The 25,437-nt window shown below is 42.0% G+C and overlaps 1 protein-coding gene across 1 annotated transcript in view; it reads right to left on the bottom strand.

The window, feature by feature from the left end:
* ARAP2 (ArfGAP with RhoGAP domain, ankyrin repeat and PH domain 2) overlaps window positions 1-25,437 on the bottom strand; it is a 205,030-nt gene that overhangs the window by 58,997 nt on the left and 120,596 nt on the right. The window contains exons 18-22 of the mRNA XM_045020061.1: window positions 25,070-25,268; window positions 22,889-22,952; window positions 10,661-10,824; window positions 7,986-8,198; window positions 3,653-3,758 (exon numbers count right to left, since the gene is read on the bottom strand). Of these exons, the coding sequence (XP_044875996.1) occupies window positions 3,653-3,758; window positions 7,986-8,198; window positions 10,661-10,824; window positions 22,889-22,952; window positions 25,070-25,268 (746 nt within the window). The remainder of the gene's footprint in view (window positions 1-3,652; window positions 3,759-7,985; window positions 8,199-10,660; window positions 10,825-22,888; window positions 22,953-25,069; window positions 25,269-25,437) is intronic.

Raw genomic sequence — 25,437 nt, 5'->3', positions numbered from 1 at the left:
GACTTCCAGATGACCCCCAAATAGTGTGGGGAGGGGGGCAGGAGGTGTTGGGCTCAAGGTTTTGTGGCTCTTGAGCTCCCATCAAAAATAACGTTGAGCCGGGGACTGAGATTGAGATGCCAATCCTATTGCTGAGGGTGTAAGGAAGTGGGACTTTTGAACCCTTGGTCTCTTATGTATTGGTTCATAGGTGCTCTGATAGAAAAATTGTTGAGCCATAAATCTAGATCTCAAGTATCAGAAGGGTAGCCGTGTTAGTCTGGATCTGTAAAAGCAGCAAAGAGTCCTGTGGCACCTTATAGACCTTATTCACCCACGAAAGCTCAAGCTCCAATACGTCTGTTAGCCTATAAGGTGCCACAGGACTCTTTGCTGCTTTTATAAATCTAGATGTGACCTGTGGGCGGTGAAACTTCCTTTTAGTGACAGGCATATCCACAGCAAGTGGACGGTAACCCTGGAATCCTTCGGGGTATGGAAGGACTTGTCCGCCTTCTGATTGAAGAGCTGCTATTCATCAAGGAGGAGGTCCTCAATGGTATTCTGGAACTCCTTAGCGAACCCTGACACATGGAGCCATGACTCCTTGTGCACGACAATGGCAGTACCTATAGCTCTAGAGGCAGCATCAACTACAGATTGGAGGGTGGTCCTGGCTACCAGTTTGCCATTGTCTATCAGAGCTTGAAAAAGAGCTGTCTTGATACGGAAGGCTGTCAAACTTCACAAACTTGGTGTAATTCAGGAAAATGTATTAAGCCAGTAATGCTTGGTATTTGCCTATCCTGAACCGGAGGCTGGATGATGAGAAGACCTTTCCTCCAAGCAGATCCAGGCATTTTCCCTCTTTGTCAGCAGGAGTAGATGGGGGATGCTGCTTTCTAGCCCTTTCAGAAAAGGCATGGACCACCAGCGAACTGAGAAAGGGGAGTGAAAACAAAAATTCTTGGCCAGCACGTAATAATGCTTCTCAGCCTCTTTGGTGGTAGGAGTATGTCAAACTGTCCTAGCAGGCACCAGTATAGCTTCATTAACAGGGAGAGCTATTTTGTTGGTTCCCAAAAGCATGCAAGATGTCTAAGAGTTTGTGCTGGGAGTCCTGCATCTCTTCAAGAGAAATTTGGAACTTTCCAGGAACTCTGCAGAGAAGGTCCTGGAACTGCCTGAAGTCATCAGGAGGCAGGGGGGCTAGGTCATCCAGGGATGACGATGGCAGCCTTGCTGGTTCCAGTGGAACCACAAGATCAGGAGCGTAATGTTTCCTCCTCCTTTGTCATATCCGGGAGCAGATCTGAGCATCCTCTTAGCGGAGAGGCAAGGGGTGTCTCCCTGGCAGATCAGATCAACTCTTCAGGGGAAGTAGACAGTAGGAGTGCTTGATAGGTGGTCACAGGGGCCCCCAGGGCATGGGGTAGCAGAAGCTCAAAGTTAGATGAGGCAGAGGTTGTTCCCAAACCAGTGAGGGTCTTTTGAGTGGTGGAGGACACACAGAAAAAGGGAAGAGCAGTTCAATAGATGACTCAATCTCCTGATGAGGAGAAGGCTGATTCCTGTGCCAGTGGTGCTACTGTCAGTGCCGTTGGAGGGGAGATGTATTCTGCAGATGGGTCAGATGATAAGCTCCTTCCAGCAGTTGATTCTCCCGGAGGTGGTGATATGTCCCTGGAAATGGAGGGGCCCAATGGAGAAGGAGATTGCGGATCCGAGAGAGCAAAAATGTCCTGTGGGGCAAGCAACAGATACAGATCTCCCTGGTGTGAGAAGGGTTCTGCTTGTCCAGGCCACCAGAGCCTATGAGGAGGGTGGTGTCCATAGTTGGCAGTGATCTGACTTTGTCAGCCCTGGTGGATCCTGGGGTTTGGAAGAAGCCAGGAAGGATGGTACTGACGGAACACAGTCTGGTACAGGTGGAGTCCAATGCTTATGGGCTTTCTTGTCGTACCTCTGGGACTTAGGACATACTAAATCCTCATAGGTCAAGCCAATGGGGTTGTTTACAGCTGAGTCCGACTTCTATGAAGTGGACTTACAGGAAGATTTAGTCTCATGCTTCTGACAGTGCTTCCTAGCTTCCCGACAAGACCCTGCCGTGGGGTCTTTTGGGGTAGATTCTCCTGCATCAGCATCGGACTTTGAAGTAGGACGTGCACTTTTTGCTGAATCAGGCTAATGTACCGGGGTGTTCCCCTGCCTGGGTCCTCCATGAGATATTTGCATAGATGAAGTTCCCGCCTCTCTCAGATACAGCTGGGGAACAATCAGCAGATACTGCACCACACTGCAATGAGAGATTCCCCAAGGAAGTACAAACAGCGTTGTGGTCATTGCTGCCCGAGAAGGATCATGGGTAGGAAGCACTGAGTTTGAAGCCTGGAGTCCTGGGCACAGTCCAGTTCCCGAACAGGGAACAAGGCAGTGGGAAGGTCCCCCTGGGAAACTAATCTAATACTAAACTGTAACAACTATTAAAACTGTTAAGAATCATCTAGTTTGAAAAGTTTTATTTTATAGAACAAAGCCAAAGCTGAGGACACTAAAGTAACTGACCCAGACCATGTGGCAGCAGTGAGAAGGAACTAAAGAGGCAGTTGGTCTGCCCCGACCTTTATCCTCTTCATCATGGGCACGAGATGAGCCAGGACACATGCACAGACCAGCGGACACTGCTTTCAAATTATTCAGCTGCGGGAGCAGGATGCACATGCATAACCCACAATGTAAGACAATAGGGACCATCACTCGAAGAAGAATGAAGAATTATTACCAAAGACTTAAATTATTCTATCAATATAAATAACAATTTTTAAGGACAACCCCTGTTATAGCTTTATTCCTCAACTCAGTATATTGTACTGAAGCAGGCATTCCAGAACCCCCACTTCAGATATTCAGCTAGTTTATGACAAATATCAGCGGAATGTATTAAGTTGCTACTACCAAAAAACCACAACAACTATTTAACAACAATTAACACTGATCCATGTAATTCAGCCTGACTTGTGCAGGAGCATTCAAGCTGTACAATTCTGATACATTCTTCACAGCTTACTCTGTCTTAGAAAGAGATATGGGTTTTGCTGTGTGTTTCAGTCTACGGTTTCAAATACTCCCCCAGGCTGTTACACTTGCAAAATTAAAAAGTAATGAAACATAGCTAGGAAAATTAATTCTTAAAGCCATCATACATATTAGACTCTCCCTCAGAGCTTTCTCTTCTCAGGAACTGCTATGCATGATAGAGTTTATGAGAAAGGGCTTTTAAAAATCTTTTAAAACTCCCTAGGTCCTTCTGCCCCATCTCTTTTGGAGGATGACAAATTCAGGTAGGATGGTCTTAATAGACTCATTTAATATTCACTAAATATCTGCAGCTTCCTGCCAGTGCAAGATTGTTCTGTAAAGTGTGTTGGTATCTGTAGTTAAAATTAAAATGTAAGAAAAATACAGTTTACAGATTACAAATTAATGCAAATCCTATTAATCCTATTTATGAATCAGTAAAATTAGCCATGACTAGTTGAATAGCTCTGAATGGTACTTAGTGATATAGGAAGTGTTAATGACATTTCAGTCATGCCAGTGAAGTAAAAAATGCTTATTGAGTGTTCTCTACTATGGTGCGAAATTTGAATCGATCTGCTGACACACTGACCTGTGAAGATGTTCAATTAAAGCTGCCAAAGTTGCCCTATTGACGGGTGGAAGGCTCTGAATAAAAGTTCCATACTTCCTCACTCGTTCCTTTTCATTCTGTGTATCTAATGGAAGAGGAAACAAAAAGTCACTGGACACTCACCACAATGTATGTCCCAAAACAAGAACAATACTGATCAACTACAATGGCAACATCTAGTCCAGGGGTTGGCAACCTTTCAGAAGTGGTATGCCGAGTCTTCATTTATTTATTCTTATTTAAGGTTTCGCGTGCCAGTAATACATTTAAATGTTTTTACAAGGTCTCTTTCTATAAATCTATAATATATAATTAAACGATTGTTGTATGTAAAGTAAATAAGGTTTTCAAAATGTTTAAGAAGCTTCATTTAAAATTAAATTAAAATGCAGAGCTCCCCGGACCAGTGGCCAGGACCCAGGCAGTGTGAGTGCCACTGAATCAGCTCACGTGACGACTTCGGCACGCGTGTCAAAGATTGCCTACCCCGATCTAGTCATTTAAAATTACAATTTAACCAGAAAGCAATAAATTGTTTTTCATCAAAGAATGCCTTAATATGTAGAGAGTGCATGTAGTTTGTAAATTGCTTTGATTTGGGAGAGAATATCCTTTTTGTTTTGCACCTTATTATTATAGTAGTATGTAGAAGCCCCAACTGGGATTAAACACACAGTGCTCCAAATAGTTTACAATCTAAACAGACAAGAGAGATGAATGACGAAATGAGAAGCAGAGGCTCACTGAGGTGAAGTTACTTGCCCATGATCAGACAGGAGGTCAGTGGAAGAGCCAGTGATTGAATCCAGTCTCCCGCATCCGGTGTGTTATCCATTGATCTACTCTACTCTCTACGTGCATCTACCTTGACTCTCTACAATGTACCTAAAGCTGAACCTGCTGCCTATCTTGCCAGGTTCGGGAATAAAACCACTAACTCGTATCATGCTTTTCTTCCCCTCCTCTTTTTTTCTGCCTCAAATCTTGTTTTGCAATTTTTCTGTTCTCTCCAGCTAATAACTAACCATCTCTATTAAGTGTTTAGCAAGATGGTGTATTAAGAATACTACATAAAAATATAATGCACTGTTGCATATATTGTTTTCACTACCTGGAAAATATAAAAAACTGATTTAAATTTCTGTTCCACATATATCTCGTGTGCCTATTCTCTCCCACTTACAGTTATTTATAACTGTCACACAAGTACCCCTGGTAATATTTAGCTACAACAGGAGTCTCTGCTGCAAAGCTGGAACAGAGTTCTAGTCACATGCACTAGTCAGGATGTTAGTCAATGAGACTTCATTATGGACCTTCCCTGAAAAAAACTAATTTAAAATGTTGCTCATGAAACTTTTTCTGACTGCTGACTCGATGACAGAAATTTAAGTTTCAAAATTCAGTCCTACACTTTGTCTTAGTTGAGGTCAAAGGCCAGTTACTGGTACTAAGCCGTGCTATTGTTGCCATGTCGGTCTCAGGATATTAGAGACATAAGGTGGGTGAGGTAATAGCTTTTATTGGACCAGCTTCTGTTGGTGAGAGAGACTAGCTCTTAAGCGACACAGAGCTCTTCATCAGGTCTGGGAAAGATAATCCCATCTTCACAGCAAAATACAAGGATGAACAGATTGTTCAACATAAGTAGTTAGCACATAGTATAAGGGACCATTCAAGGTATAGTGGCCCATTAACATCTCTGCAGTCATAGGAGAAAAAGAGGGGGTTAGTGGTTTACAGATTGTTGATTTACGGTTTATTACAAAAATCTGTAACCTACTAACTCCTCCTTTTTGAATGGTCTCCCACAATATGTACTATTGCCTAACCCACATTGTCTCTCTAAGTTACTGGTGCTATCTTTCCCATGAATTTGCCAAGTTCTCAAATGGCCAATACTCAAACTTCTATGTTTACCTTCATCTTTGCAAAGTTAGAGAGCAATTAATGCTGCTATATACTTTTTAAATTCAATATTTTATTCTTAACATGAAACCGGAGATACATGGCACAATTTTATTGACTATAAATATTGTAAGTGGTATCAATCTTATGTGCTTCATTACTATAGTTCCTGAGCAGCTCACAATCTTTAATGTATCTATATTAACAACATCCCTGTGAGGCAGCAAAGTGCTAGCATCCCCATTTTACAGATGAGACACTGAGGCACTGAAAGACTAAGCTACTTGACCAAGGCACACACGGAATCTGTGGCAGATAAAGGAATTGAATCTGTCTCTCCCAAGTCCAAGGCTAGCAATGTAACCATTTGGGCCATCTTTCTTCTGAAAGGAATCTACAATTCCAGTACTGTACTTGGGGGAAAAAACCTCAGAAGTTTAAACTGCCAGGGTGTCAATATTTATGTTATCATAATCCTTAATTATATTTACTCACTTTTATTTGTAAACAATATCAAGATTTATTGCCCCTACAGGTAAACATAATTTATTTTCATTTCAGTCAATATTTATCTCCAAGGTCAATAAACCCAGATGTTGACCTCAACAAAAGTCAAGGTCATAATAGTAAAATCTTCACCTCCTATAATTATACCAGGAGGCATAATGCTAGCACTGTTTACAGAGTAGATAAATGTGTGTTCATGTTTTTCCTAACTAAGGACCCCAAAAAACCTTTCAACCAACCACTCGAATTTTAAACCCAGTTAACATGTGACTATCGACTTGATCCTGATCTCTATTAGGTGAAGACACATATTCTTGGGCTTCTAAAATAAGATGAAGTTGGGTTTAGGTTGAAGTCTCACAGTTTTCTTTCAGGGTTAAGTTTGTTTTATTTGTACTTCTTAAAGAGAGGCATATATAAGTAACAAATTACTCAACAGCACAAGTACAGATTTAGTAACACATACATCCATATTAATGTGTATATATACACATATAGAACTACTTAAGCCAAAGGACCTTTAACGACTGCAGGAGTCAAGAGCTTGATTTATGCCTCATGCAGAATATGGCAAGGGTGGCCAAACTGTGGCTCGTGAGCTGCATGCGGCTCTTTTACAGTTGAAGTGCAGCTCCGGGAGCCTCCCACAGGCCCCAGAGCCTCCCACAGCCCCCATTCTCCGCCTACCAGGCTGGGAGGCAGAAGCTCGGGGTTTCTGCCATTCGGTGGGGTGGTGGAGCTAAGGGCTTCTGCCAGAGACGACTGGCGCCTGCTGTGAGTTGTGGGGGGGAGTGCACAATTTAAAGGTTTGGCCCCTCCAACAGCTTGCATCAAACCCCCCTAGGAATGCCTCCCCTCTCACCCTCAGTGCCTCCTCCCTGCAGCTCCCAGGTGTTAGCTTCATATGGAGAGGCAGCAAACAGACAGGAGCTACAGGGAGGGGCTTCTGCTTTAGCTCCTTGGGGAGAGGCAGCAGCAAAAGCAGTGGCTGTCCCTGCAGCTCCCAGCTGTTTGCCACTGCCTCTGCCCAAGGCGCAGCTCTCAGCTTGCCAGCTCCTGCAGCTGCTGTGCAGGGAGGGGGCCCAGTGGTACCATGTGACCAAGCAGGGCCAGCAAACCCTGGCAAAAATCTGGGAGGGCATATGACCCCATGTGCCCCCCTTCACACATTGCCTCTGGCTTCTGCCCAATGGGGAGGACGGTCTTGGGGCTTCAGCTCTATGTCCTTGCAGGCACGCCCTGACTCTCGAACTTCTGAAGATTGTTGTATGTGGCTCAGAGTGTCAGTAAGTTTGGCAACCCCTGGAATATTGCATCACTAGTGTCATGCCCCTTAACCACTAGGGCTCTTCAGTACGTACTCAGAGGAAGAAGCATCACCTACTAAATACATGGCCTCCATTGGAACTCCAATGCCACCTTCTCCAGTATGTGTGTGTTACTTGCAAACCTCACATCCAGCTATTGACTAACCTTACTTAGCTTGGGAGATCTTACTGGAACACAACACAAGATTGTATATTTGCAAGCAGTAGACAGAGAGGACCAGGCAAAGAACATTATTTACAGGTCTGAGTGTACAAATTTATGCTTTTGCTACTGACTTCAGTGGAGCTGGGATTTCACCCATAATTTCTCAAAGTAATTTTTTAATAATATATATAGAATCCTTGTATTGATTATTCAATAATCTGATGTTTGCTGTGTCTATATATATATATATATATATATATATATATATATATATACACAGCAAATATATACATATATATATAAATAAAATACAATATTTTGTATTCAAAATTTTAATAAGAGTTCACATTTACATGTTCTTTTCCTAAAGATCACTTCTGAGCTATGAACAAGACTTTTATTTATTTTGCCCTGCATTTATTACCTAGTGCAGAGATCCAAAATGGATAAAGCTCTTTAGTGAGAAGTGCATCATCTATTTGAGACAGGAAACATTTCAGTACATCAGTCACATCTTCCAGCTGATGCGTTCCAGCTCTCAGTTTAACACTTCTTGCATCTTTTTTGAAGCTCTCTAGGAGCTCACTCACATGGGAAGGATCGCCATTCTTTGAGTAGATATGTTTGCTACCTAAACCTTAAATACAGGAACACAAGGGAAAAATCAAGTGTTATCTTAAAATGAAAACATTATTCCTTACACAACATTGACCAGCACCACCAAACCCAGTTACAGTTAACATAGGCCTCTTTCTAGTGGATTTTTAGTAATGTTAAACTGTTCTAAGAGCACTACTTCGGGAAGAGTTTAAAATTACAAATTCCAACAATCATTTATACACTTCTTATAATCATCATAAAAGAGGCGATAAAGGGAAATGGCAGTGCCTCTTTATATAAGGTGATTTCTTTCCGGTTTAATATATCTGCACTTCTGTCCCTCCCCCAGTGACCCTTCAGGACTAATTCAAAGGTATTATTTTAATGTGTGTGGTCGTTCTGAGATGTTTGACTCCTGAGGCCTTAATGACGGCACTGCTGATTCTCTCTCTCATTTTCAGGTGGACAAGTTCCAGACACCACAAGGGAGCCACTGGCAATTCCACTGTTCCTGTGGGTGGACTGGAAGCTTAAAGTGACGCTGCCAATTTGAAATATAACATACCTAAAAATATATTATGAACGTCACCGTTGACTACTACAGATAAGTAAAGCCTTTTATATTAAGTTTGTTAAATGTGTGCATTTGACAGCACTGTGTGCGTAGTCAGTTTAATTGTTTCTCTTTGTTGAGGCTGCTTTTCCCTTGCTTCTCCTTAAAAATGCTGCCAACCATGCCAGCTCTGCTGCCAGCTAGTTCATGTTTCCAACAAACGCATCCCTGCTTTTTTCCATGGCACCCTTTATGTATGGAGAGGAACTCTGTCAAAATCCATGAAAATCACCAGCTTACATTCTCCTTCAAACTCACCTCTACTGTGTTATCTAAAAGCACTATCATTGTTCCGCATTGTTAACCTTGGTGTGGGGCCTGGTAAATTCATTTATGGCAATTTGTTCCTTTTCAGGCATATTTTAAGTATAAACCACTATGCTAGCAAGAAAGAAGCATCTGATAAGTGTCTCAGCTGAGTACACTTTATTTCTCCCACACTCAGAATACTAATTATTATCATAATCATCCCATTAAAAAGGACACCATATACCTCTGAGCTAAGAACAAGCATTTTAACTCTGAGGCTAATTTTTGAAAGGGACGTTAAAAATGTCTGAAAACCAGGGGTTAGTCTATACGTGCCTTCTCCTTCATAACTACAGCATCACACTTCCCCTGCTTCAGTAACAGTTCAACACATACAACTAGATTATGATACTTGGGAGAATAAAATGTTATTTATAAAAATTCTTCAGCTTGCAAATGAATCAAAAAATAATTAAGCAAACACTTGTTCTTGGTTTCAGTCAAGAACACCATACCTTAGGATACCACAGTTTACCATAAGACAGCATTACCATATTCAAAACAAAAATTATTCAGCTAGACAAAGCATCAGTGTCAATATATGTATGTATGGAGCATGCTTCATTAAACATATTCCATGCTGATAGAGGCCATGGACACTCTAATATTCTGGAAGCATGTCTTTATAGGGTTAATATGTATATAGTACTTCAGAACACTAGGCTTGATTAATTCTCAATGGTGCAAAGGGTGAAGGCAGTTTGCACACACCCTCTATAGGAAACTGTGCTCCAGAGAGATTTACTTTAGTAGAGGATAGATGCCCCTGTCCTCCTTTGGCTGTTCTGTCAGGTGGTGAAAGAGGTCAGAGAGGGAGCAGTAGCTTTAAACAGGGCCAGCTCCAGGCACCAGCTCAGCAAGGCCAAGGGGAAGGGGCGGCACGTCGGGCTCTTCGGCGGCAGGTCCCTCAGTCCTGCTCAGAGGGAAGGACCTGCCGTCAAATTGCCGCTGAAGAAGAAAGCGGCACAGTGGGGCTGCTGCCAATCATGATTGTGGCTTCCCCCTCGCCCCCCCCCCACCCCCGCTGCTTGGGGCGGCAAAAACCCTGGAGCCGGCCCTGGCTTTAAAAATACAGTATGGGATCCCAGTTTGAGGCGGTCTCTCAGGACATATGCTCAGCCTGCTCTTTCTTCCTGGTTGACTTTATTCACTTTCTGGGCTCAGCTGACCAGCTCTGGGTGCCCAGGTGCAAAGAGGGTTGCAGAGAGCTTGCACAACCGCATGTAGCAGATTTCCTGCGATATGGGGCTTAAAGCATGGGCTTAACCATGCAGTGAATCAAACTCCACAACATAAAATTATAAAGGGGACGCATGGATTGCCAGCCACGTTCAAGTTGCATTTCCGAAAGTTTCACTTATAATCAGATACGTTGCACTGTACATCTCTAACACATCAAAAACTACTGCAATACAAAGCACCTGCTAAAAGCAGTGACAGGGTTAATAAACGAGTATGGGTTTTATCTACAGTAGCACATAAATGCATTCAATGCAATCTGATAGAGATGCTTCTTAAGTATTATACGAATGATCCTAGGAGTTCAGAGAGTTGAATAAAATCTCTACTCCACTTACCATACTGTGTAACAAATGCTATACAGCTGTTCACTATAATAGGAACGTCATTTTTGCTGAGCTGCTGATCTTGTAAGGCATTACCATCTGTACTTGCTGCTTTTTCAATTGCAGTATGCCAGACCGTGAAATCCAACTTCGTATGACCATGGATGTATAATGTTCTGCAAAGTTGGAAAATATTTTGAAACAGTAATAAGAGAAAGAAGATAGAAAACTTCTCACTTCTCCAAAGCAGCACAGTAGTTCTCATGAAAAATGAATACACGCAAATAGATTCAAAGGCTCAAGGTAATATTTGGAATAAGGCATCGGAGCACCTGACTTAAATATACTGCAGGAGGTTGTTGTAATGGCCTATTCTACTTTTAGTGCCTTCATTTTTCAGCAAAATATTATCCACAATAGTACAAGTAGTATATACTGGTGTCACTATGTGTTATAATACATGGAGGGAGGACTAGCTCAATGGTTTTAGCATTGGCCTGCTAAACCCAGGGTTGTGAGCAGGGGCGGGTCCAGGCCCCAGCACGCCAAGCACATGCTTGGGGTGGCATGCTGCGGGGAGTGCTCTGCCGGTCGCAGGGAGGGCAGCAGGCAAGGCTTCGGTGGACCTCCCGCAGGCGTGCCTGTGGAGGGTCCGCTGGTCCCGCGGCTTCGGTGACCCTCCGCAGGCACGCCTGCGGGAGGTCCACCGGAGCCGCGGGACCGGCGACCGGCAGAGCGCCCCCCGCGGCATGCCGCCGTGCTTGGGGCAGTGAAATGTCTAGAGCTGCCCCTGGTTGTGAGCTCAATCCTTGAGGGGGCCATTTAGGGATCTGGGGAAAAAATCTGTCAGGGACAGTACTTGGTCCTACTGTAAAGCCAGGTGACTGGACTCAATGACCTTTCAAGGTCACTTCTATGATTCTACAGTAGAGACAGAACAGAATCCATGGACCTTGACACAGGATTTGGGAGGGGCCTTTATTAATGCTTTATTCTTCTTGCTCTTGTGCACCCACTCTTGGAGTGCACACTCAGGACCAAGTCACAGTTCAGTAGAGACCACAGCCTCACTCCCACCTTAATAAGATGAATTAACAGTATCCTTCCTTCTCTTTTCTGTTTTCTCCCCAAGATCCAGAACTGGAGACAATCTAAGTGAAGGGTGTGGATGGAGGAAGTCCCAGTGGGGAAGCTGAGCTACCTGAACTAATTCCCTTCCCCCATCCTCTCTGCTGCACAGGGCAGTGATTGTCCAGGAATTTTATAGATCTGGGTGAGGGAAGCAGAGCGGGGAGAAGAAACTCTGAGCATCACGGAAAAGTAACTTAGCCAGTATCTTTATTCATTTCCTTACCATGAGCCATTCAGTTTGGCTGTTATTTAAGCTGACTGTAAAAATCCTCACTCTGTTTGCCCATACTTAGCTTTGGCTCCTGTGAGGCAGCTCCAAGACTTGTTTAATGGTCTACATATACCAAAAGTGTTCAGTTATCTAATGACCTTTCCCAGATTCATTCCTTTTCGAGCAGGAGGAGAATAAGAACCAGATTTATTGTGATTGTTTAGCACAGAACTCTATGAATTAGTAACATTTTATTTATTTACAATATTTTGTGCTGAGTTCATTCATAGCACGTTGCAGCACAGCCAAGTGATGCCTCAGGTGCCTTCAGGCCTGCCAGGTCCTGTGGCAGGATCAGAGGTGCAAAACACAGCAGGCACTGAAACAGCCCTGCATTTGAAGACCTTTTTCAAATATGTACCCAGACAATAGACGTGCTCTTATTTGGCCTGATTTTAAATCTCCCTATGTGCTCCAATAGGGATTATGAAAATACAAATCATTTTGGGGCTGCGGAAAGGTGAGCAGCTATAGTCACCGTTTTGAACTGCTTCTCTGAGAATTTGGCTCCCAGTACCACTCGTTCAGAAGTACTGCTTCACCACCTGTCCTTATCCGATAGCACACATTGTACCATATGGCAAACGATTAGGCTGCTCTGTCTCACGCTGGGCACAAAGAGAGGGAGAGCTTTGCAGGGGCCGTGCTCTCAGACTCTGGGGGCAGAGGTTGACAGGAGATAATGCACTGCTCCCAAGCACTTTTTGGCAGCCATTCAGAATGCTAGTGAAGAGGGGGAGGATCTTTTCAGTTCCCTTCCAATATGATGGGCACAGCATTCTCTGCAAAGTCACACTTATGCATTATTCATTCTTTTTGCTGCTGAAAAATACCAGGATGTATCTTGTGGTTGAATATCGCTCAAAGGAAGTGAATGGAAACCTCAATAAATTCTTCTCTACTACCCACAGATTCTAATACACATAGGAAAGCAGGATACTGTAGGTACAAATATCTTCAATGTCTTCCAGTTATTCCACTCAGCTCAGAGTCACCAAGTGGCATACCAAAATATATTGTAACTTGATAATTTACCTTATTTTCTAAAATTTGAAAGCTGTCATAATAAATCCTAATTCTAATAAAGGAGCGAACGTGGCATTGGCTTCCTTGTAACAAAGAAAGAAGAAATGGAGAGCTATATTTTGATGACAGCCCTGTGGTTTCCAGGATTCCATGGCTTGAAAATTCTGCTACTACAGCAGAACTTAGCTACAATTGCTGGACAAGGCATTGGGCTATGTTATGCAGGAGGTGCCTTCTGGCCTTATGAAAGTAGGTATTCAAACTTCTCTCCAAAATATAGCATTGACCCTATCCCAAACTCCAGAGCACAGACAGCCAAGCAGGCAGGAGTAGCTAGAGAAGCAGTTTCAGCATGTATAGCAGCACCAAACAGGGAGAGAGGGAAAATGAAATCCAGCCATGGCTACTACCACTCCTCCACCCCCCAAAAAATCACTGGACTCTAATCCTTCTCCAGGTCACAACTATTCCCTGAGCAAATATATTAAAGTTGTATTTAAATTAGACCTGAGCACGTAATTGATTTTTCAGTCCTGTGGGCGAACTGAAAAAAATGCAGTTTGTTTTGAACCAAAATTATTTCCCCCCAGTTTTTCATTTCATTTTGATCAAACAACGTTTTGGAACCAAAGCGTCAATTCAAAATGACATTTTGTTTAGAAAAATCTCAATTCAAAATGAGATGTCGAAACTGAAACATTTTGAGGTTTACAAAATTATAATTATTATTTTTATGATGATTTTTTCAGTTTTTTTCCCCCATCAAAACTATTCACCAAATTAGCAAATCATTTTGGTTCACTGAAAAAAAAATGTATATTTCAACTAATTTACTTACTTGAATTACAAACTCTTTTGTTGCCCAGCTCTAATCTAAATCTTATAAAACAGTCAAAATGTGCGTTCAGCTAACAGTGTTATCTATGTATTTTTTTTTTTTAAAAACCAACCAGTTACCTACCTTTTTGTAACTGTTGTTCTTTGAGATGTGTTGTTCATGTCCATTCCATTCTAGGTGTGTGCGCGCCCAAGTGCAGTCGTTAGAGATTTTTGCCTTAGTGGTATCGGTAGGGTAAGCTATAGCACCCCCCTTGACTGCCGTGCTCATGTGTTGGTATATTAGGTGCTGCAGACCCTACACCCTCTCAATTCCTTCTTGCTGGCAACTCTGAAAGATGGGTAGGAGGGTGGGTAATGGAATGGACATGAGGAACATCTTGGAAAGGTAGGTAACCATTTTTTCTTCTTCGAGTGCTTGCTCATGTCAATTCCATTCTAGGTGACTCTCAAGCAATATCCTTGGAGGTGGGCTCAGAGTTCACAGCCTAGCGGCTTGCAGTACTGCTCTATTGAAGCCAGCATCACCCAGGGCCTGCTCGGTAAGTGTGTAATGGTATGTGAAAGTGTGGACAGACAACCAGGTGGCAAAGCTGTCAAAGAGACTTGCACCCTGGATGAATAAACGGTTATGATCGTCGGACGCGGCACCTTTGCCTGATCGTAGCAGTAGCGAATGCAGGCGGTTATCCAAGAAGAAATTCTATGAGCGGACATTGGACAACCTTTCATTATGTCGGTCACTGAAAGAAACAATTGAGTTGACTTGCGGAATAGCTTGGTCCTTTCAATGTAGAAGGTGAGCGCCCTCCTGATATCTAGGGAATGCAATCTACATTCCTCCTTCGACTAACATGGCTTTGGAAAAAGGAAGGTAAGTAAATGTCCTGGCTCATATGAAACTGAGACCACCTTGGGCAGGAAAGCCAGGTGCGGCCGCAGCTGGACCTTGTCTTTGTAGAAGACTGTATAGGGCGGTTTTGAGGTAAGCACCCTAATCTCAGTTACCCGGCGGGTGGATGTTATCACAACTATGACCTTCCAGGAGAGGAGAAGGAGAGAACAGGAAGCCAGAGGCTCGAAGGGGGTCCTGTGAGCCATGACAACACAAGATTTAAGTCCCATGGCAGAACAGGGTACCTGATGTGCGGGTAGAGATGCTCAAGGCCCTTGAGAAACCTGGCAGTCATGTTCTGGGTAAAAACTGACTTACCCTCGAGCGGCAGACAGAAGGCTGAAATAGTGGCCAAATGGACCTTGGTAGATGAAAGGGGCAGGCCTTGGAGCTTGAGATGCGGAAGGTAGTCCAGGATCAACTGAGCGAGGTTCGCTCAAGCCAAATACCTTTATCCAAGGTTCAACAAGCGAACTGCTCCCATTTGGCCACGTAAGTCGCTCTGGTGGAGGGATTTCTGCTGCCCAACAGGACCTGCTGAACAGCAGCCAAGCACTTCTGCTTCTCCACATTTAACCATGCAGTAGTCAAGCCATCAGATGCAGCGCTGTCAGGTTCAGATGCAGAAGACTGACGTGGTTTTGGGACAGCAGGTCCCGCCTGAGTGGTAGCTGTAATAGAGTAGCCACCGAGAGGCCCAACAGCATGACAAACCAGTGCTAATGTGGCCAAGCTGGCACTATGAGGATCATCTTCGCCCTGTACTACTTGATTTTCATGAGGACCCTGTGAATCAGCAGCACTGGAAGGAAGGCGTACAAGAGAGCCTCCTACCACGGGAGCAGAAAAGCATCTGAAAGGGAGCCTCTGTTGATCCCCCGAATCAAGCAGAAAAAGTGTCATTTCCTGTTCTGCCAGGCTTGGAACTGAGCCTCGGGGAGGAAGGCTCTGGCCTGAGTAGAGTCGAGTCGAGTTCATTGTTTAACTCTGTGAGTTGTACTGAAATTAAGGTTGATTTTTTTCTTGTTTATTAACAGCCCCAGGTTGCAACAGCTGGATAAAATCAGATTGAGATGCCGTTGCACCTGATCCTGGGACCAGTCTTTTATAAGCCAGCCATCGAGGTACAAATATATTTGCACCCCTCGGGGCCTCCGGTAAGTGGCCATTGGAGCTATGCACTTTGTAAACATTTGAGGCTGCCAAGAGCCTGAATGGCAGCACTGTGAATTGAAAATGGTGGTGGCCCAACATAAAACAGAGGAAATGTCTGTGCCCCGGGAAAATGGAAACGTGTGTCCTTCAAGTCAAGGGCAGTTTACCAGTCTCCCAGATCCAGGGAGGGAATAATGGAGGCCAGAGAGACCATGTAAAATTTTAATTCTTGAGAGACTTGTTGAGGCGGAGCAGGTCCAGAATGGGTCTGAGGCCCCTTTTGCTTTTGGGATTGGGAAGTAGCGGGAATAGAACCCTTACCCCTTCAAGTCTGGGGGGACCTCCTCTATTGCCCCCAGGGAGTTCTCTACCTCCTGAATGAGGAGTTGCCCATGAGAAGGGTCCCTGAAGGAGGATGAGGAAGGGGGGGTGGGTGGGACTGAGGGTCGTTCACAAATTGCAGATATTACGTCGAGCACCCAACAGTCTGAGGTCAGTCACAACCAGGCCAACCAGAAGGGGCGTAGGCAGTTGAGGAAAGAGCAGGGCGGTGGGTCCCAGGAAGTGACTGGGGCACCATCCTTGGGCGTATCCTCAAAATGCCTGCTTCTTGCTTTCTTCGCCCCTGGAAGAACCAGGCTGGGCAGAGGAATGGGAAGATGAAGGGTGACGGTATTTAAATCCTTTGTGTCTGTCCTTCTTCCAGTAGGAGCTGTACCAGGGAACACCCAGGACCTCGACGGAGGCAGAGACGGTGAGGGATGCAACAACTTTCTAGCCTGCAGAGGAGTGTGTAGGCCCAAGGAATGGAGGGTAGCACAGGAGTCTTTAAGGCCATGGAGCAATGCGTCAGTCAGCTCTGAAAAGAGCCCTGCTCCCTCAAACAGGAGGTACTGAAGGGTAGTCTGCATCTCCTGGGACAGCCCAGAAGACTGTAACCAGGAGGTGCACCTCATGACCACCACTGCAGTGACTACCCAGGCCGCTGAGTCCATAGCGTCCCAGGCCACCTGGAGGGTGCCTCTCATCACTGCTTTGCCCTCTGCCACCAAGGCAGCAAACTCCCGGGCTTGGTCCTGTGGGAGACTCACCTTGAACTTGCTGATGGAGTCCCACAGGTTGAAATTGTTCCTGCCTAGCAACAAAGAGTCCTGTGGTACCTTATAGACTAACAGACGTATTGGAGCATAAGCTTTCGTGGGTGAATACCCACTTCGTCAGATGAATGTAGTGGAAATTTGCAGAAGCAGGTATAAATATGCAAGCAAGAATCAGTCTAGAGATAATGAGGTTAGTTGAATCAGGGAGGATGAGGCCCTCTTCTAGCAGTTGAGGTGTGAGGCCTAGCAGGGGCTGATGGTTAGACACCCAAAATTACAGGCTGGTTGTCGAATAAATTTTCTTGCCAAACCAGTCCACCTTGTTGGCATCTTTATTTTTTGGTGTGCTACTCGTCTGGTCCTTTCACTGACAGCAGACATGATCTGGGACCCCACTGGGACTCTAACCCCTAAACTACTATGCTAACAGTTAACTTAAAGGCCTAGGTCTAGCTAAATACCTATCAACTAACAATAAAAAAGACAGAACAATGGATTGTAAGAACCGCTAATGCTCTTGCGATGCAAGACAAGGCACTCCGACCAATCGTCACAGGCTGTATGAAGGAATTGAAAGGGTGTAGGTTTGGCAGCGCCAAATATACCAATGCATGAGCGTGGTACTCAAGGGGGCACTACAGCCAACCCTATTACTATCGCTAAGGCAAAAATCTCTGACAACTGTGCACATGGGCACTTACACACCTAGAATGGAATCGACATGAGCAAGCGCTCGAATAAGATTTAATTTACCCTTTCCTGATAAATCAGAGGAGACATTTTACTAACCCTAAGCCATTTTTGGTATGTTTGTCTGTAAGAATGTGATGTTACAAACCAACGGCAAGGTGGTATGAAGAGGAAAGGGGGCGGGGGGAATGGTTTCTGAAGCATTTCATAGTATGTGGGAATAAGTGTAATACAGTTTACAAGATTTTCTGTAGTACTATATATATTTGGGGGGACAGCTTTGCAGCTCTAGCATCATCTATTGATGTCACTTTCATCTCTTTGCCCACACATTTTTCAGCAAACAGCAGCAAAAAAGCAACAAAACCCGTTACTAAAGAGAGAGAGAGAGAGAGAGAGAGAGAGATATCCAGTCACAGCTTAAGACAAAGTAAATCAGCAAACAGTAAAAGGGGCTGGTGTTTCATTCTGCTCAGGATTGAATCACCTGTCAATAACACTCTCAGATGGACTTTATTATTTCTTTTATAAATTTCAATCTTTGAAAACAAATCCTTTTTCTATTATGTTTATAAATGTCTGCCCTTCATACAAACTGACAATTATTTTGCACAGCAGCTTAGATATGAAATGTTCTCCAAATGTTCTATACTGTATACAAACATTTTAAAGTACAGTTATGAAAATATACTATCAAAATGGCAGATTTGCAATAAGCGTTTAAAAAGCTAACTCAAAAAAGTACCGTATATACTCGTTCATAAGCTGAATATTTTTGGTAAAAATGTGACGCATCAAAGACCGAGGGTCAGCTTATAAATGGGTCTACACCAAAATTTCATGATTTTAAACTCTATGGAATCATTGAATTGAATATCTAAATACAGGGATCAGCACCCTGGCGGGCCGGGCCGGTTTGTTTACCTGCCGAATCCTCAGGTTCGGCCGATCACGGCTCCCACTGGCCGCGGTTCACCGCTCCAGGCCAATGGAGGTGGCAGGAAGCAGCGGCCAGCACATCCCTCGGTTAAACCCTCCCCCCATCCTTTCTTTGCCAGTGTTACTTGTTCATTTGAATGATTTAGATTTTCATAAGTGATGAAATTCTGGTCCATCAAAGTCAATGGCAAAACTCCTATTGACTTCATTGGAGCCAGGATTTCGCAAAATGTATTTTTGTTACTTGCCCCAACTGTATTTGGAAAAAAAAAAAGAGGAGGCAGGAGATCTGCCATCTTGAGTCATTCACTGATGCAAAGAAATTTTAAGTGTTTTGTTCACTTTCAAAGTTCTAGTAGCTCTGTAACAAACTTTTCTCATCTTGTCTCATTCCCATTAGCTATTTATTGATACTTTGGACTGTGCAGTTTTTCTCTAAATGACTTATGAAGTAATACCAAGGATTTCAATATAGCAGAATATAGATTTATCATGCCTAGAAGCCCATGGAACTCCATTTAGAAAATTGTACACTACAAAAACATGACCACAAGTTCATGGACATAATATGAAAGTCTGGAGGCTTTGCTGTTTCATCACCACCACACATTTGGTCAATACTAACTAATATTGAGGAATTCCATATAGATGTACTAATGGGTTAATCTGCTGTCTTCACATATCAAAGCTGAATAGAAACCATACTAAAGTAGTATTTTTAACTCTTCAAAATCATGCCACAATAAATTGCTTATCACTACCAGATACGATATCTGGCAGGCATGCTGAAAACCTGGATAATTATGGAGTAATATCCTAAGAAACTATTACTATGCCAAAGCTCTTATATCCATATGGCTTTTAATGGTTCAGATAATGTGAACACTATGCATTTAAATGAAGTCTGCCACACTAAAGTGGAGAAAAATTCAACATATTCATGCTCACCATAAAAAATCAGTTGATGCCCCTGCTGGAATTACTTCCAAATAGTTCAGAATTTCCATTAAACTATCAAATCAGTTCAGGGAAAACTTCTCTGCTTGACAGAAATATTATAATGAAAGCAATAATAAAATCTGACTTAGAGCTAGAAGCTTTTCCGAGCACGGATATCTCTGAAATTATATATTATATATATATAGTATAATCTGTTGGACTATGGTTGAATAGCATACCCACTGTCCCTAGTTGGGCTGTGTGTTTTATCACTGAACCTTTTAATATGTGTCTTTAAAAAAAAGGCTCAGGGAAAGATGTTAGTTTTCCATCTGTGTTGCCATATTCAGTTATGTTGTGCAATACATTTTTAGGAAATTAAAAAGTGCTTATGAGAGAATTAAAATACTGGAGACACAGATGAGTTAATAATTTACTTGGGACATAGATGTAGGTATGTAGTATGTAAGGTCTTGGAAAAAATTTTGAAGGAGAAAGTAGTTAAGGACATTGAGGTCAATGGTAATTGGGACAAAATACAACATGGTTTTACAAAACCAACCTGATCTTCTTCTTTGAGAAGGTAACAGAAACGCAGTGGATCTAATTTACCTCGATTTTAGTAAGGCATTTGACACAGTTCCACATGGGGAATTATTAGTTAAATTGGAAAAAATAGGGATCAATATGAAAATTGAAAGGTGGATAAGGAACTGGTTAAAGGGGAGACTACAACGGGTCATACTGAAAGGTTAACTGTCAGGCTGGAAGGAAGTTACTATTTGAGTTCCTCAGGGATCAGTTTTGGGGCCAATCTTATTTAACCTTTTTATTACTGACCTTGACACAAAAAGCGGGAATGTGCTAATAAAGTTTGCAGATGATACAAAGCTGGGAGGTATTGCTAACACAGAGAAGGACCGGGATATCATACAGGAAGATCTGGATGACCTTGTAAACTGGAGTAATAATTTAATAGTGAAAAGTGCAAGGTCATGCATTTAGGGATTAATAACAAGAATTTTAGTTATAAATTGGGGACGCATCAGTTGGAAGTAACAAAGGAGTAGAAAGACCTCGGAGTATTGGTTGATCACAGGATGACTATGAGACGCCAATGTGATATGGCCATTAAAAAAGCTAATGCAGTTTTAGGATGCATCAGCTGAGGTATTTCCAGCAAAGATAAGGAGGTGTTAGTACCGTTATACAAGGCACTGGTGAGACCTCATCTGGAATACTGTGTGCAGTTCTGGTCTCCCATGTTTAAGAAGGATGAATTCAAACTGGAACAGGTTCAGAGACGGGCTACTAGGATGATCCAAGGAATGGAAAACCTGTCTTATGAAAGGAGACTCAAAGAGCTTGGCTTGTTTAGCCTAACCAAAAGAAGGCTGAGGGGGGATATTATAGCTCTTTATAAATATATCAGAGGGATTAATATTAGGGAGGGAGAGGAATTATTTAAGCTTAGTACCAATGTGGACACAAGAACAAATGGATATAAACTGGACACTAGAAAGTTTAGACTTGAAATTAGACGAAGGTTTCTAACCATCAGATGAGTGAAGTTCTGGAACAGCCTTCCAAGGGAGTAGTGGGGGCAAAAGACATATCTGGCTTTAAGACTAAACTTGATAAGTTTATGGAGGGGATGGTACGATGGGATAGCCTAATTTTGGCAATTGATCAAAGATCAATTGCCAAATTATCAGCAGGTAAGTATGCCCAGTGGTCTGTAATGGGATGTTAGATGGGATGGGATCTGAGTTACTACAGAGAATTCTGTCCTGGGTGCTGGCTGGTGAGTCTTGCCCACATGCTCAGGGTTTAACTGATTGCCATATTTGGGGCTGGGAAGGAATTTTCCTCTAGGGCAGATTGGCAGAGGCCCTGGAGGTTTTTCGCCTTCCTCTGCAGCATGGGGCACGGGTCACTTGCTGGAGGATTCTCTGCAGCTTGAGGTCTTCAAACCACAATTTGAGGACTTCAATAACTCAGACATAGGTTAGGGGTTTGTTATAGAAGTGGATGGGTGAGATTGTATGGCCTGCATTGTGCAGGAGGTCAGACTAGATGATCATAATGGTCCCTTCTGACCTTAAAGTCTATGAGTAACAGGAATTTGTGATATTGGAGGTTTGCTATAAATGACAATCAAATCATTCATAAATGCAACTCTGCAATTGTTGTCTCCTCCCACATGCAAAAGAAAGAGAAAACAACCTATCTTCTGCCATCACCAGATGTCCAAATGGTCCACTAGTCCGAGTACCATTGTTTTCTGTACTTACCTGCACATCGTTCACTCCCTCAATATCATATAATTATCAACAGTCACATTATCAGATGAGGGTTTTTCCCCTTAATCTGAGAATGTCTTTAGACTTCCAACACAGTGCTGTTTTCCTAAGGTATGAACCTTGCATGAAAAAAAGAGTCTCATTTTCACACCCCTTATCACTATCTTGTCAGTTTTGTTTTCATCATGCTTGCTTTCCTTCAGCTATCTTGCTGGCAGGAAATTGCTAATGGCTTGGGTAAGCCATTCTTCAGTTAGATTTATCCAACTAAACCATAGCTAAGGAATGTGCAAGCTTTTCATCTTAATTCTAGAAAGGTTTCACATCAGTCAAGAAGTAGCTTTGACCAGTTATTGAGCATAATTGTCCTTGTCTGTACAAGGAAAATTGCACAGTTTAGATATCAAAACTACAAAATTCTACTTTGAAATAGACATTGCTTCACTAACATTCCCTTGCACCTAGTATCAAAAAGTCCTTTTTCTACCAGTATGTTACTGATTAAAGTCATGCATTAAATAAAGAATAAAAAGGATGAACCACACATACCACCTTCTGCTCTTACTTCTACGTTGATTTAAATAATGAACCTGGGATATAGTAGTCAAGTAAAGACAGAAGCAGTGTGAAATTTTTAGAAGGGTTCTCACTCTTTTTGTCTACTTGGGAAAGAAAACTAGGGCTTTCTGAAGAGGCCTAGATATGAGTGATGGAATAGCTCTCAATATGAAAATTTTACTTACTTAAACTGAACTGTTAGCATTTTCTGACACAAACTTAAGATTTACTTAATAAACAGAGCAATTTTTTTCTTTTAAAAGGCAACAGTTTACTTAGATACCATAACTGCAAAAATATGACAGATAAGCAAGAATCCTAAAACCCAATCAGCCTAAAAATCAGACCACATCTATTATAGTTTTAAAATTGATAATATACAAATGAACACCTTACCTTCCTTTTTCAACAAGCAGCAGGACATCTATTTTTTCTCCATTTTGAATCACACTGCTGATTGCTGAAAACAAAACATAATGACATTTTCCTCTTGGAAATATGTGTAACAAATTTTAAATGACCAAAGGAACATGAAGTTCATCAAAATGTTTTAAATTTAGCATGTATTTTGAAAAAGTGAACATATGGCAAATTATTAAAGCATAAAAACAAACTCCAATAGATCCAAAAGTATATCAGGAAAAACAACCTGGATAATAACCAAGTAAAAATAAGCAGATTTTTAATGTAAAGCACACTTCACTGTTTTGCTGCATCAAATTAACCTTAACCTGGAAAAAAAGCATGTTACAGTACTGTACAGGGGCATAAGTAAACTGGATTATGGAACCTGTCAGCTTGCTTGCATTCCAATGGCTGTGAATATTTACAATATCATATTATGGAGGAAAACTCACTAGTGTAGTGTGAAGACCATTTCCACTTTTGATTATGTTGATTTATATTGTGTGTGTCTATATAGATATACATAAGTATCCATACGTAGATAAACACCCGCCTATATAAAAGTATACATATCGAGTATGTGTAACATACTCCACTATATTTTTATAAGCAGTATTATCTAATCAGTAAAAGGTTTGATAGGTAAAACTCAGTTGAAGCATTTTTGTGTCTATCTACAAACTGGGCTCTCTGAATAGGTAATCTCTTGCAAAGGGTCTGTGGAACATCTTCATGTTGCCACCTACCTCAAGAGACAGCAAAATCTTGAATTTCAATCAAGTTCAATAAGCGTATCCTGGTGCATGTATCAAATGCCAGTAGCTTCCATTTTTCCATTGTGTCACATACACACAATACCTCATTTAAATTCACTATTGCTTGAACACATGGAAGATGGGAGAAAAAGTGGCGAGTGACTCTGAAGAGTCATTATTTTGCAAACTTCACTGACCAGTATATAATTCAATTTCCTCAGTAGTGTGAAAGACCCTTACTTTTTGGCAATTGAAAAGTCAGAATCTAAGGAGGATGGACAGTCTGGGTACCCTAGGATTTCAGAAGAAATTATATGACTAGTATTACAAGATGTCCATTCCATCATCAGAATCGAAGCAATACTACTTGCCGAAGGACCAATATTAAAAAATTAGGCCTACATGCATCCTTGCACAGGAAAATGCAAAAAACCCTGAAATTCTGAATTCTCATATAACTAATCCCAATGCAATTGTTTCAGATTTTGATGTCCACAGACCTGACAACCGTAAGTCAAGCTCGGAAAGTATTCCAAAGATTAAAGGAGAGCCAGAGGTACTGATGGGGAAATTAAAGGAGGCCAAGAGGTCTGCTGGCTTTTAAGTTAGTTCTTGCTTGAAGTGGAAAACAGTCTCAGATATAATAGCTGTGCAGGTGGATAGAGCTACAAATAGATAAGAAGAATAGCATGTATGAAGAACTATATATAAAGAGATAATAAAATTTATGAGAAGCATAATTACTAACCTTTCCCACCCCCCTCCCTATATTCCATGCTGCCCTGCTATGTATAATTATATTATAAAACTAAAGAGGGCTCCAAAATCTAATTACTCTATTATGGAGCACAGTGTAATATACTATAAAACGTATTAAATAAATATATTCCTATCTTCCTCGCATCATGAAATTGAGCAAAGGAAAATTTGATACTAAAGTAACAGATGAGTGAAAAACACTAGATGGTGAAATAGTTTTCCAAGAAGACTATTATTTTCCAGTAAATTTGCATACTTCAAAACTAGACCAGTCAATCGTCTCAAGAATACACATTGAATGTTTCTGCATTGACAGGAAAAAAAAACAACAGACCCAATAGGTCATATATTATTCTATGATCCTGCACTCTTGTAAGAAAGATACCACTATAACTAGACCAGACTTGGTTTACTAACTATGATGCTATGAAAATAGCTTTAATCTGGGCAACAATGGTAAAAGAGAAACAAATATAGATACAGACAGCACAGTATGAGAGTGGATGGGGATGGCATTTGGTGCATGCAATGGGATGTGTGCATTGAATTCCTTGACATTCTTGATTTTAATGTTATACAGATATTCCCAAAAGCGGGGATCAGAATAAGTTTCTTAGAACACACGCTAAAACATTTCAAATATTCTCTGAAATCTTACTTAGCTCCTGCAGTCTCCTTAGATGTATTGAATCCTCTTGAGCATTCTCCATTTCAAGACAAAAATGTAGACTTGACTTATCTATAGCAAACCAGCCTTTTCTCCACTGATCAAGATTATGGCAATCTTTGTAGTACAGCTGGCCAATCAGATCGTAGTCTCTCTTTAACAAACATTCAGCCACAAAGGGAACAAAATGCTGCCAAGAAAAATGAGAAAAAATAAGCCACTGCAAATACCAAAGTTATACATACACAAAATAATAACGCCTATGTATTAAATGGGGATGAGGTGACAATATAGATAGATATTGCACCCCTTAATAAGGATATAAAGTAAATACAGACGTTAAATCCTAAAACCAAATG

Source organism: Mauremys mutica, chromosome 5 (genome assembly GCF_020497125.1).
Source record: "Mauremys mutica isolate MM-2020 ecotype Southern chromosome 5, ASM2049712v1, whole genome shotgun sequence".
Lineage (NCBI taxonomy): Eukaryota > Metazoa > Chordata > Testudines > Geoemydidae > Mauremys > Mauremys mutica.
This window is presented reverse-complemented; position numbering and strand designations above follow the sequence as displayed.